The sequence below is a fragment of the Pelodiscus sinensis genome, chromosome 5 (genome assembly GCF_049634645.1).
Source record: "Pelodiscus sinensis isolate JC-2024 chromosome 5, ASM4963464v1, whole genome shotgun sequence".
NCBI lineage: Eukaryota > Metazoa > Chordata > Testudines > Trionychidae > Pelodiscus > Pelodiscus sinensis.
In genome coordinates, this window is record NC_134715.1 from 25,652,490 (window position 1) to 25,665,699 (window position 13,210).

General features: G+C 40.9%; 1 protein-coding gene across 2 annotated transcripts in view; it reads right to left on the bottom strand.

Moving 5' to 3' along the window:
- Positions 1-13,210, bottom strand: part of TACR3 (tachykinin receptor 3) — a 69,621-nt gene that overhangs the window by 31,240 nt on the left and 25,171 nt on the right. The window contains exons 2-3 of one of the 2 annotated variants that reach the window (XM_006133164.3): positions 6,809-6,997; positions 5,143-5,293 (exon numbers count right to left, since the gene is read on the bottom strand). In XM_006133164.3, the coding sequence (XP_006133226.1) occupies positions 5,143-5,293; positions 6,809-6,997 (340 nt within the window). Of the gene's footprint in view, positions 1-5,142; positions 5,337-6,808; positions 6,998-13,210 lie in introns of both variants that reach the window. The other variant, XM_075929681.1, reaches the window with a different exon arrangement.

Here is a 13,210-nt window from a genome sequence, read left to right on the forward strand (position 1 = left end):
GGGTCACAGCTGTCTAAGGCATAACACTGCAACGCTATTAGCAAGCAGAATTTATTGGTGCCCTCTTATGCGAATTTTAATTGTGATGGAGAGCTGGTGGGAGAGTTGGAATATCTGATTCACAAGTATTTAACGAAATGTTCTGCTCAGTTTATGGGATTTTGTTCATTATTCATAAATATTTGAATAATTTTGGGATGACTTCAGTCAGACTAATTGAGTATCTGCTCCCCAAACAAAGTTAGGATTTTGAGATTAGGCCCAAGATTTGCACATTCAGACAGCTTAAAGAACTTTAGCACAAATAATTGTTTATCTGAAATTGAATAACAAAGGGGCTATTTATTCTGTTACTATCATACTTAAAATGTTCTGTCTTCCACTTAAGAAGCAGAAACAATACAATCTAATCCATGTGGCTGATTGCACAACTACTGAGTAAATTGCCAAAGTAAATGGTTCACTAACAACCTATAAGATGAAATATTATACAAAAAAAGGTTGGACTTCCCTGGTCTGGCACCCTCAGGACCAGTTGGGTTTTGGATGAGGGATTTTACCGGATTTGGGGAGTTTGTTTCTGGCCCCCTGTTGAAGACTCCACCCCTGCCTTAGCCCTCCTCCCCCGGGTTCCTGGGTCCCCCAGCAGCCCAGCTGAGGCATGTACCAGTTCCTGTCCCCGCAACCTCATTGGGCTGTGTGCCCACCCTTCCATCATGCCGGGGTCTGAGCCCCCCAACCCCTGCAGAACACCAGGACTCTCTGATCCTAGAACATCCATGGTCCTTCCAGACCACAGATGTTGCTGGATCAGAGAGTTCTGGTTTATAGAGGTGCAACCTGTAATTATAACTAATGAAATACATTGAAATAACAATTGAAAGGACTAGTTTGATTCTCACTATAAAAGGTACTAATCTTTAATGCATGGCATTCATTACATAAAAAGCTAAAGCAGTTGTGGTCTGTGCACAGGCCACGCTTGCTATAAGTTGCCTCGGAATACGCCGGTTCTGCACTAACATTGTTGAAGAATTTACGAATTTAGACTTTGTTATAAGTCTTCCCATTCCCTGATCTTACATCACTCAAAAAAAAGAAAAAGGAAAATTCACTCAAACAAAAGTCAACTGCTTGAACACAAATAGAAGAAAGCGACCAACTCGTGATCTGCACAGACATAAGAACATAAGAACGGCTGTATTGGATCAGACCAAAAGTCCATCTAGCTTGTCTGCCGACAGTGGCCAGCACCAGGTGACCCAAAGAGGGTGGACCGAAGACAATGATCAAATGATCTGTCTCCTGCCATCCTTCTCCAGCCTCTTGACAAACAGAGGCCAGGGACACCATTTCTATCCCCTGGCTAATAGCCTTTTATGGACCTAACCTCCATGAAATGATCTAGCTTCTCTTTAAACTCTGTTATAGCCCTAGCCTTCACAGCCTCCTCTGGCAAGGAGTTCCACAGGTTGACTATATGCTGTGTGAAGAATTAAACCTGCTACCCATTAATTTCATTTGGTGTCCTCTAGTTCTTCTATTATGGGAACTAATAAATAACTTTTCTTTATCCTCCCTTTCCACACAACTCATGATTTTACATACCTCTATCATATCCCCCCCCAGGCTCCTCTTTTCTAAACTGAAAAGTCCCAGTCGCTTTAACCTCTCTTCATATGGGACCCGTTCCAAACCCCTAATCATTTTTGTTGCCCTTTTCTGAACCCTTTCCAAGGGCAAAATATCTTTTTTGAAGTGAGGAGACCACATCTGTACACAGTATTCAAGACGCAGCAGATATGGAGGAATACTGTGCACTGTAGCAACCCACACCAAGCATTGATGCGCTCTGTCTTCGTTGTGTGCAGTCATGTTGTGCATAGGTACAGTGCGCCTGCTGTGTCACCCTTTACAGTACATTTCATTTGGGATAGTATAGTATTGTGTTACGTTGTACAATCCTTCATCATGCCTAAAGGAAGTGCAAGTGAAGTTAAAAGTAAAGTTGGTGGGTGTAAAAGGCATTCGAGTAGTGTTGGTCAGGATGTGAAGTTGGATGTATTAGATAATAATAGGAAGGGTGAACTCTCTGCTGATATTGCTCACCATCTTGGTCTGCCTCTGACGACCGTAGGCATGATTATTAAGAATCATAAGAAAATTTTGGAGACAGCAAAACATGGCCAAAGCATGCTTCTGTGAAGGTTACACAGCAAAGAAGTGACAGGATGGAGAAAATGGACCGCTTGTTATCTACATGATTGCAGAATACGCCTGTCAGCCTAGCCTTCATTCAGGAGAAGGCCATGAACTTGAATAAATGCATTGCAATAGAAGGAGAGACTGGTCAACCTGGACCTTTTAATGCCAGCCATGGATGGTTTCACAGGTTCCATAAAAGATACGACTTCAACAATACGCGAGTGCAGGGAGAGGCTGCAAGTGCAGACAAGAATGCAGCTGAAGCATTTCCCGAAATGCTGAAGACCATCATAGAAGAAAGAGGCTCTGACCCACAGCAAGTTTTTAGTGCGGATGAAATGGGTTTGTATTGGAAACACATGTGGTCTAGGACCTACATTTCTGTGAATGAGAAGTCAGCTCTTTGATGTAAGGCCTTGAAGGATTGCCTATGTCTGTTGTTAGGGGGCAATGCCAGTGGAGACATGAAGCTAGTGTATTGTAGTGAAAATCCACATGCTATGAAAAACGATGTGTAATTTCAGCTTCCTGTCATTTGGAATTTCCACAGAAAGGCCTGGATGACCAGGCAGCTTTTCCGTGAATGGCTTGTGAATTATTTGGTTCCAGAAATGAAAAAGTATTGTGAGGAGAATAATCTTATGTTCAAAATTTTCCTCATCCTGGACAATGCTATCACCCACGACCTGGATTTTAAATCCCTCTGTTCTAACATCAAGGTTGTTTTTATGCCACCAAGGATAACCTCATTCATGCAGCTGATGGATCGGAATTTTTGGCAAACTTCAAAGCTTATTATTTGCAGAGGATGTTCTGCAGACTCATCTCAGAATCCGGTGAAGAAGGAACACCCACAGCCCAGGAATTCTAGAAAAAATTCAACATAATGGATTCTGTTATGGTCATCAGTGCTGCCTGGAAAGAAGCAAAATGCAGGACAATGTAGCACTTTAAAGACTAACAAGATGGTTTATTAGATGATGAGCTTTCGTGGGCCAGACCCACTTCCTCAGATCAAATAGTGGAAGAAAATAGTCACAACCATATATACCAAAGGATACAATTAAAAAAATGAACACATATGAAAAGGACAAATCACATTTCAGAACAGAAGGGGGATGCGGGGGGGGGGGGAAGGAAGGTAAATGTCTGTGAGTTAATGATATTAGAGGTGGGAAAAGGTAGATGTCTGTGAGTTAATGGTATTAGAGGTGATAATTGGGGAAGCTATCTTTGTAATGGGTAAGGTAGTTGGGGTCTTTGTTCATTCCTTCCCGGAGAGTGTCGAATTTTAACATGAATGACAGTTCAGAGGATTCTCTTTCAAGTGCAGATGTAAAAGGTCTTTGTAGCGGAATGCAGGTGATTAAGTCATTGAGAGAGTGTCCTTTCTGGTTAAAATGGCAAGAAACTGGTTTTTCTTTGTGATCTTGTCTGATATCTGTTTTGTGGGCATTAATCCTTTGGTGAAGTGTCTGAGATGTTTGTCCAATATACATAGCAGACGGACCTGGAAAGAAGTATCCAATCAGTTAATTAACAGTGTCTGAAGGAGCCCGTAACCTGATGCTGTGCATCATTTCTTAGGCTTTCCAATAGCCTTCATACATAAGGAAATAGTCCAACTATCAAAGGAGGCTGGCTTTCAGAAAATTGAAGAAGATGATGTGAAGGAGTTGTTGAAATTTCATTCTTTGCCTCTCAGTAATGAGGATCTAATGGAGTTGGATAGACAGCACCATGAAGAAGATAGTGTCGATGCAGATGCAGATGCTGGCCTCATAATCCCTATCCTCTGATATGTTTTTGACCTGTATGAGGAGATGATGGATATTCTTAAGGAACACAGCCATCTCTTTGATCTTCAAGAGCAGTAGATGGCTTGTCATGTTACAGATAGATTTTAGATGCCATCTTAAGCGCACCAAGCAAACAACACTGGACACTTTCTTTACTAAAAATGGAAAACGAATCCCAAACCATTCATGGAAGCACCTCAACCAGGACCTTCTGGCATTAAAAAGCAGAACCCCCCCCCCCCCATGCAGCAGCTGTTGAAGAGCCTCCAGAAGTGGTGATGTTGTTTGTTATTGACACCAATGCATCAGGTGGGGTCACCAGTCATCAAGGTGGTGGATGTTTGTTATGCTGAGATGGCTGTTGATGATTCTCCATCTGTTTCCTTATTCTCATCCTCATCCTCCAACTAATTCTCCATTAACACCAACAAGCAAAAACGTTGCCTTCTCAGGGTCAGATTATTAAAAACTACAGTAAAATATCATAAAATCATGTTTACCTGTTGTTAAAATCAGTAGTGTGGCATTTCCTAAACCTCCCCTTATTCCATAGATTCTTATGGAGTAAAATTCCCTGCCTTGCATCTTTAATGCAACATAAAGACTGTTCCAGAATGCATCCCACCCCATTTACATTAATTATGTGGAAAAATTTCCCTCTTTACATTGTTTCACTATAAGTTCATTTTTTTTGTAATGTATCTTGGACATATAGTGAGGACGGTCTGCACTGCCAGTTCCCAAGTCTGGATCAAGTCAATAAAGAGCTACTTTTCAGAGAACGGAGAAAGGTGAACCCAAGATCTAGAAGCGTCACTTCAGTTCTGTAATAAGGTAGGCCTTCTGTTTCCACATCTCAAGGACACAGTTGTATTTCTGACTAAGTGTTACTCAGAGGCCCTTAGAATTGGAGTGAAGAGTGAAAATCCAAACATTTACATCATTTGTTTGAACAACAACCAAATTGAAAAAAACACAACCCTGTCAAAATCAATTGCAATTTTCATTGAGAGTTCTTTTATTACTGTCTCAAATGCCATTCTGTTTGGAATAAAACACTTCCAATATTTTACAACTTAATTGCTAGTGATTTCAGCAGGGAAAAAAATCAATATAAATAGGTTTAATGGAACAGTACCTTTCTCTTAGCTTTGAGCTGCTCGTGGTATTTGTCCGATGTGTCACCTGGAATCTCTCCTCCCCAAAGGGTAATTCCAACTATGGTATAAGTGATACCCATGACAAGCAGTGGAAAGCAATATACTAATACAATCACAATGACATGATACCTGCAATAAAAAAGTATTGAACGGATAAATGCTTTAAAAGGAACTATTCAGGTAGAATTTTCTGAAAGTGTGAGAAGTAAACAAAAGACAATTTTTCTACCTAAGAGGTCAGAATCTCAGATAGAGTAAATGGGTGCCTATTTACACCACCTATTGATATACCCCAGTTTTATTATTATTATTTTTTACTGTTTGTCATGGAAGTCTTAAGTAAACTGCATTAAAGCAGACAGAAATGGTTTAAGGTCTGAAGTCATTATCGAAACATATAGGTCTTTGAACTCATACTGTTATTAAATGAGAGTAACTCATTGAAATAAGCAGAGTAACAGCCCTGTAAAACAGTGTTACTATGACCAGATTTCTGAGTAGACTTCAGTGTTGTACAATAAAGTACACATAATGTTTAAAATCAAAATATTTGAAAAACTCACATCTTCAACTACTGAGACCTGACTTTCTCATTCACTATTTCCCATGGGGATGCCTCAAAAACATTTATAACAAAAAACAGGGTAGTCCTGTAGCACCTTAGAGACTAACAAAAAATATATACAGGCAGTCCCCGGGTTACATGGATCCGACTTACATCGGATCCCTACTTACAAACGGGGTGAGGCAACCCCGCACTAGCTGCTTCCCCCCAGCAGACCAGGGAGACATGAAGCTAGCGCCCCCCCCAGCATACCAGGGAGACACGGAGCAGCTTTTCTCAGCAGACACCTCAGCTTGAGAATAAAGGACTGAGGGAAGTGACATGTGGGAGAATAAAACTGAGCTCTGGAGAAATGTTTGACTAGAGTTTCCCCTACAATATGTACCAGTTCCGACTTACATACAAATTCAACTTAAGAACAAACCTACAGTCCCTGTCTTGTACGTAACCCGGGGACTGCCTGTACAGTATTATGAGCTTTTGTGGGTACAACCCTCTTCTTCAGATGAGTGGAGCAAAAAGGAGAAAACACCCACATTTTAAGCTGAAAAAAGACTATATGACTATATAACAGAAGTCAGACCTTAGTGACAGTTTTAGTGAAATGTTATTGAAGAGCAAACACTGAATTTTAACTTTGATCTTCACAGAAATGAAAGATAAACTTCTTCCATATAAATTTGTCTCTTATAAGTAATGTACCATCCCAAACTCATGCAAATTAAGGACTAGGTCTTTAACTGGCAGAAATCGGTGTAGCTCCATTGTCTTCAATAGAGCAATATCAATTTACACCAGAGAAGGATATGACTGAAAATATCTGCACACCAACCTGTGATCATGGTATAAGTACTTTGAAACATATTTTCAATGCAGATGTAGAATTAAATAAATAAATGCATTCTAAGTATAATTCAAATACATTATCATTATATATTAGAAAGCTTGTTTTACATCTTTAAAATATCAATGCTTGGTTTCTTAGAAGATAAATTATTCTTGTAAATTCCTCCATAAAATTGAAATAAACCTGCAGTTTAGATATAGCCATGCATGCATTTAAAAGAAGAAAAGCTTACGTAAAGTGTTGTTTGAGACCTCCTGGCCATGCTACATAGCAAAGAGTTCTTCCAGGCATCACTCTGGTTATGGAATATAGGCACTGGGGAAATGCAAGGAGGAAAGCCAAAAGCCATATACTCCCAATGACCACCTTAGTTACTGTTGCAGACAGTCTGGGCTTCAGGGGATCGATAATGGCTATGTATCTGTACAAAAAAGAAACGAGAATTCTTCATGTGAGAAATCTCCAGTGATGACTGTGTTCCTGTATCAAACCAGCTTGTGCAAAGGAGTGAATGATTTTTTTTTCCTGTCCGGAAAAGGCATAATGGTTTTATATTCTTCAGATGGTCAGTGACCATGACTCTTTATACCAAACCCCTTGTTTTATACCAGGGCTACTCAACACAAAGCCTGCGAGCCACATGCGGCCTGTGGCCCATTTATTTGTGGGCCTTGGTACAGTTTGGGTTTATGTGGGGCTCAACACGGGTCTGTGGGTGGGATCCTTTGAACATGGTATCCACTAGGAACAGTTCCACAATGGTGAGTCAATATAATGGTCTTCTGTTGATACGTGTTTTAGCAGTTAAATTCCTGGACTGTCATTGCTCATTAAAAGTGCTGTCATAAAGGTGGAAATCGGGTAAATATTGCATTTATTAATATCAGCAGAACTGACTTAAATGGGACCTGCATGTTATGTAGTCTTGCCTTAATCTTTGTATTCATGATTGTCAGTGTGAAAGAAGGTATTTGCATATATTTGCATTTATATTTGCATGTATATGCAACCACACTTAAGTTGCGGCCCTCAGCATGTGCTGTGAGTATCATTGTGGCTACTGGGGCTTCCAAAGTTGAGTAGCCCTGTTTTATACTGTTTAATGTTGGGCACAGATTGGGTTATGTTAACGCTTTGGCCTGTATATTCCATCTACAATAATACAACAGTGGTCTCATAGTACTTTCTGTAGGAATAGGGCCAAGTACATTTGGCTCATTAATAAGATAGTATGTTTCAGCAATCTTTTGCTGCAGACATACTGTAAAAGTTACATTGGTGCCCAAGACCAGTAAATGGCCACAGTCTAATTTAAGAGCCGCTCTGTAACTAAAGAAACTGATACATACCCATGCATTTTATTAAGTAAGCATACATTTCCTTTAGTTTCATGCAATCAATAGTACAAACAAGGCCAGATTGTGACTGTCCCGTCTTAGAGATTCTAGGTGGGAAACTGGCCAAAGGAAATTTATCTCCTCCTTCCACCCATGCACAAACAACACAAAAGATGAAGGTTCTAGTAGAAATGTGTGGCTAAGGTAGGAACATTTTATTGATGATGTTTGAGGCAGAATAACATCTAAGTGGCTCTCCTGTAACTGTGCTGGCTGTACATTTAAGGAGGTACCTCATAGAAAACTACCAAAACATAGGAAAAGACAATCTTTCAGGAACTACAGTCTCTTCAGGAGGAAGGAGAACAAAGAGCATGATGAAAGGAGCAGGAGATCTGGGCAGAGGTGTGAATTAAAAAGTGAAAACTAAATCAATCTTTCTGCCTTTTGATTTCTGTCTTGATGGAAAAACAAATCAGAACCAGGATCTCCAGTTCACACCTACATACACTTAACATGGTTTTTACATATCTCTGCATAGCTCTGCTTTCATCTCTAAATTGAGTTCCAAATTAACAGCTTCTCCTCTAAATTCCCTGATCACACTTTATTTACCAACACCTGACTAAAAGACTGATTCACAAAGGGTTGACTTTCCTTATTAATAAGCATGTTGGAAGACATGGGTCAAAACTGTCTTTTAAAGAATTTCTTTCTTTCTGTGAAAAGCAAAATAACTGACAGAATAACTGAGTAATTTTTTTTATCTGATGCCCTATAGTTTCTAAAGGCATGTCCTGGGAGGCTTAGAACCATGGAGTCTTTCAGAGCTTCTAACCTCCCCGCCATGGAATCAGGAGACTGGAAGTCCTGGAATGTGCATCGAAGTCTGGGGCTTTGAAGTAACTTGCCTTGGCCTTGGAGACCCCAGGACTTTGAGGTTTCTAGGCCAAAGGGTCGCCTATATAATTTGACTCTTAAGCAGGCAGTCCTGTGATTCTAGAAGTCTCTGAAAGATGAGGGGAGGGTGCACTGCACTCTGGGCAGTGTGGACTTCCAGGCTCCTTCCCCCTGAGACTCCGCCCCTTTCAGGAGTGCCAAGCCAGCCCCCTCCCTGCACCTGACCTAGGGGCCCGCAGAGGCTGTCGATGCCTCTGAGCATCAGGCAGTGCGCACAGTAGGGCTTCCCAGAGCTGCAGACCCTCAGAACCCCAGCAGCTGCTGACTACAATAGACATTCTTATCTATTCGAGTCAGAAGCTCCTAGGATCCCAGGGAACATATTTGTTTCAGAGAAACCACGTGCCCATGTTCGTGAAATGACATTTTTTTCGAGTTCATGGGAAATTTAATTTTTTTTGTTTCAGTCCAAATCAGAACAAAACCAAGATTCAAAATTTCTTGGAACTGGAAATCTCTACTTTTGGCCAGCTCTGATCCCCAATTCTGATATTCTATGTTGGGTTTCATAAACAAATGCTTTTTTCCCCAACAACAAATGCAGTTATTGTGTGAATTGAAAATCACAAATAGTCTAACAACATAAAATGTTAAACTGTTAAACTCACTTTCACATAGTCTTTGTCTGTTATGAACACAATAAGCAAAGCCTCTCAAAGGAAAAAGAAAACTTAGAGGAATATGAATATGAACTTGGCTGATTTATCATTAGCTCTTTTTGAATTATTAAAAAGAAGAAATATCTGTGCAGATTTCCCTGGCTTATCAATCACAAAGTTAAATATTAAGTCAGCAGCAAATTTATTATTGGGATTTATTATAGTATTCTATGTCCTCTGTCTCCTCCAGTGAACATCTACCTAATTATGTCTTTGTTCTTTCTTTCTCCTTCTCCCCTCAATACTGTCCCAACCTAATTTTCAGATGTTCTGAGTACTAGCAAATCCCACTAGAGCCAGTGAGAGTAGCTTCTAGCACCACAAAAGACATTTACCACACATCTGCTCTGTGTGTGTGTGTGTGTGTGTGTGTGTGTGTGTGTAATAGCACCACGAAAGACATGAACCACACATCTGCTCTGTGTGTGTGTGTAAAGAGCTCTGACATTTTGACCTAAGGAAGAAGTATGTTAGCTATTGGCAACAGAAGGATTTTTAGTGTATATCAAAGCTGCATTAGCCAACAGAATGCAATGTAGACATGCAAGTTTAAACTGTGGAGGTACATGTGCCCATGCAGAGGCCAATTTACTTCACCAAAGCTCCAAGCAACAGCTTTCTTGATATGCTGTGAGCGTAGGATTGGAGCAATAGAGTATTTGTCGGGAATAAAGTTTAAACACTCTGGGTATGTCTACACTACCCCGCTAGTTCGAACTAGCGGGGTAATGTATGCATACCGAATGTGCAAATGAAGCCCGGGATTTGAATTTCCCGGGCTTTATTTGCATAAGCCGGCCGGCGCCATTTTTAAATGCCGGCTTGTTCGAACCCCGTGCCGCGTGGCTACACGCGGCATGGGCTAGATAGTTCAAACTAGCAAGCCATTCCGAACTATCTGTACGCCTCGTGGAACGAGGTGTACAGATAGTTCGGAATGGCTTGCTAGTTCGAACTATCTAGCCCGTGCCGCGTGTAGCCGCGCGGCACGGTGTTCGAACAAGCCGGCATTTAAAAATGGAGCCGGCCGGCTTATGCAAAGAAAGCCCGGGAAATTCAAATTCCGGGCTTCATTTGCACGTTCGGTATGCATACATTACCCCGCTAGTTCGAACTAGCGGGGTAGTGTAGACATACCCTCTGGGTGTGGAGCAAGCAAACAAGAAGGTTTATTACACACAACGTTGGTGGAGTGTCACTTAGCTGGTTAGGCTGATGGACACTTCTAAGCAAAACATTACAATAGATTAAATAGGGAGCTGATGAGCGGGGGGCGGGAGGGGGGAGACAATTGAATAGGTTCTAGTAGCAAGACGAAATGAGCACGTAAGCCAATAAGCTAAGAAAGGTTATATAGCATCTCCGCCCACAGTCAGTAAAACACCTTATATCTAATACAGATGGTTTTTTCTTAACAAGCTAAATAAGCCAACATAAACAAATGGACAATCTAATGGCAACTTGTGTTTAATTGAAGAATGATGCATCTATGAAGGAGATGGTGGCGCACTGGTGTGATCCATGGGTTCATGGGCCCATTATCTAGGATTAAAGCAAAACAATGAGAGCATATTGCATTTACAAAATTAGCAATAATCTGAGTTGGTGCAGCCCCCTGGAATGCGGTTGCTAGGGCAACCATGCCTGTCTTAAGGTCCCTCCTCTCATGCTCACTACATTTCTGTTAGGCTTATGGGCATATTCCAGACTTTAGAATGGGAATGGGGGGGGGGGGGATTTTAGCTAAATACCATGGGCTTCCTTGGATAATTTTACCCTATAGTGTCCAATCTTGCTTCTACTAAAGTCAAGGGCAAAAAATTCTCACTGACATTGGACCTCAGAAAAATGTTGGCACCAGTGAACAGTGTTCCCAGTAACTGTACACTAGTGTGGCTTCTCAAGAGAGATTCGAATGCCCCCCAGATGATTAGCAGAGTGCCCGCTGCTAGGTTTTTTTTTTCCTACTGGTGGTGCACATTCACACATGCCTCAGTGCACATAAAAAGTTATTTCACACATGGATGGAAAAAATCTGCACATGGATGAAAAAGATTAGAAGGAACATTGCTCATCACCTTTTAATAGTTCCAAGGTTGTCAGAAAATTCTTCTGGCACTAAGAAGACAACTGGTTCATGAAGGGAAATGAAAAGATGATATTGATTCATCTGAAATCCCTATATAATCAAAAACGCATTGGGCGCTTTGGGAGCTAGTCTGAAAAATCTGGGATTGAGAACTTGCTCCCCTAGAAATATTTCAAACCATCATTGTTCTGGAGGCAACAGGAAGCAAGCTAAGAAACCAGAAATGTGGTTTAACTTGACTGTGACTTTATTAAGTAACACACCAAGGAACTTCCTGGAAATAACTCTTCCAGTGCAGGTTATCTTTCCTTTCACAATATATTTTACCTGGCGAAGGGCTGATGCCCGCTCCCTACCCTGGACCCGGAAACATGGAAGTGACCCTGTCTCCCTTCCCTCTTTCAAGAGTCGTCTCCTTTCTCTCTTTCAAGGGTACTAGATATTAGAGGCAACAAGTCCTATCCCCCACCTTGTTTAGGAGTTGATTGTACTAACCCATTTCCAATTCCAGTGTACTGAATGTACTAGATCCCAGTGACTGATCCCGCCTGCACTGGGTACCTGCCAATGTGCACCAACATGAACACCTAATTTTTGGGGGTGAGGTCACCCAAATGCCCAGGCTTTACTGGCTATCAGCAAAAAAATCTTCTCAGCTCCCAGAAGACAATGAAGAAAATGTTCATACTGAGGCTCCAAACCCCAGTCCTACTCTAAACCAAAGCAAATAGGTGAAGGATCTTTTCAGGATAAAATGGTGGCTCAGACGTCAGGGAATTGCTCCTAAACCCTCCCATTTGATGCTGGGTAGCCATTCAAGTTATGGTATACAATTGTGTTCAGTCAATCAAAATCAGCCACAAGGAGGGGAAGGCAGTGTGCAATGCTTCCTCTAATCTTTTCCATCCAAGAGTGGATTTTTCCCATCCATGACTAGAATAATGTTATGTGCATGAGGCATATGCTAATGAGCACCACCAGTAGGAATACAAAACCTGCCGGTAGGCACTCCACTAATCGGCTGGCCGGCATTTGAATCTCTCCTGAGTAGCAGCTCCAGTGCTCATCTTACAGGGAACACTGCCAATGGGAATAGGCAGATTTGCTCTGCTTCTAAAAATTCATGCTGCAAATGACTAATTCAACAAAAATAAATGGGGTGTATGTTGTTTGTGATTAAAAAATGTAAATCAACAGAAAAGATTTAGTGCAAAAAATTAACTATGTGCTTGTTCATCACAACAAGAAGTTGAAAACTGTTATTATCCCATCCAGCATAAACACCAAATCAACACTTGGAAGGTAATTACAAGATACAAGGTACAAGATTTACATACATATCTTGAAATGGATATATATAAATACAGCTAATAAATGATGACAAGTAAATATGTGTATTCAAAAATTTCAGTTGTCAGCATCGGCAGGAATGACTTGTGAATTATTCATCTTCTGCTGTGAGTTCTGAATATAGATTTCTGCTTTTCAGAGTCTTTCAGTGACAGTTAATGCTTAACTTTCATAATCAAACTTTGATGTTTGGGTTGCTGGGACCATACTAGAGCAATCATAAACCTACTGAAAATTGT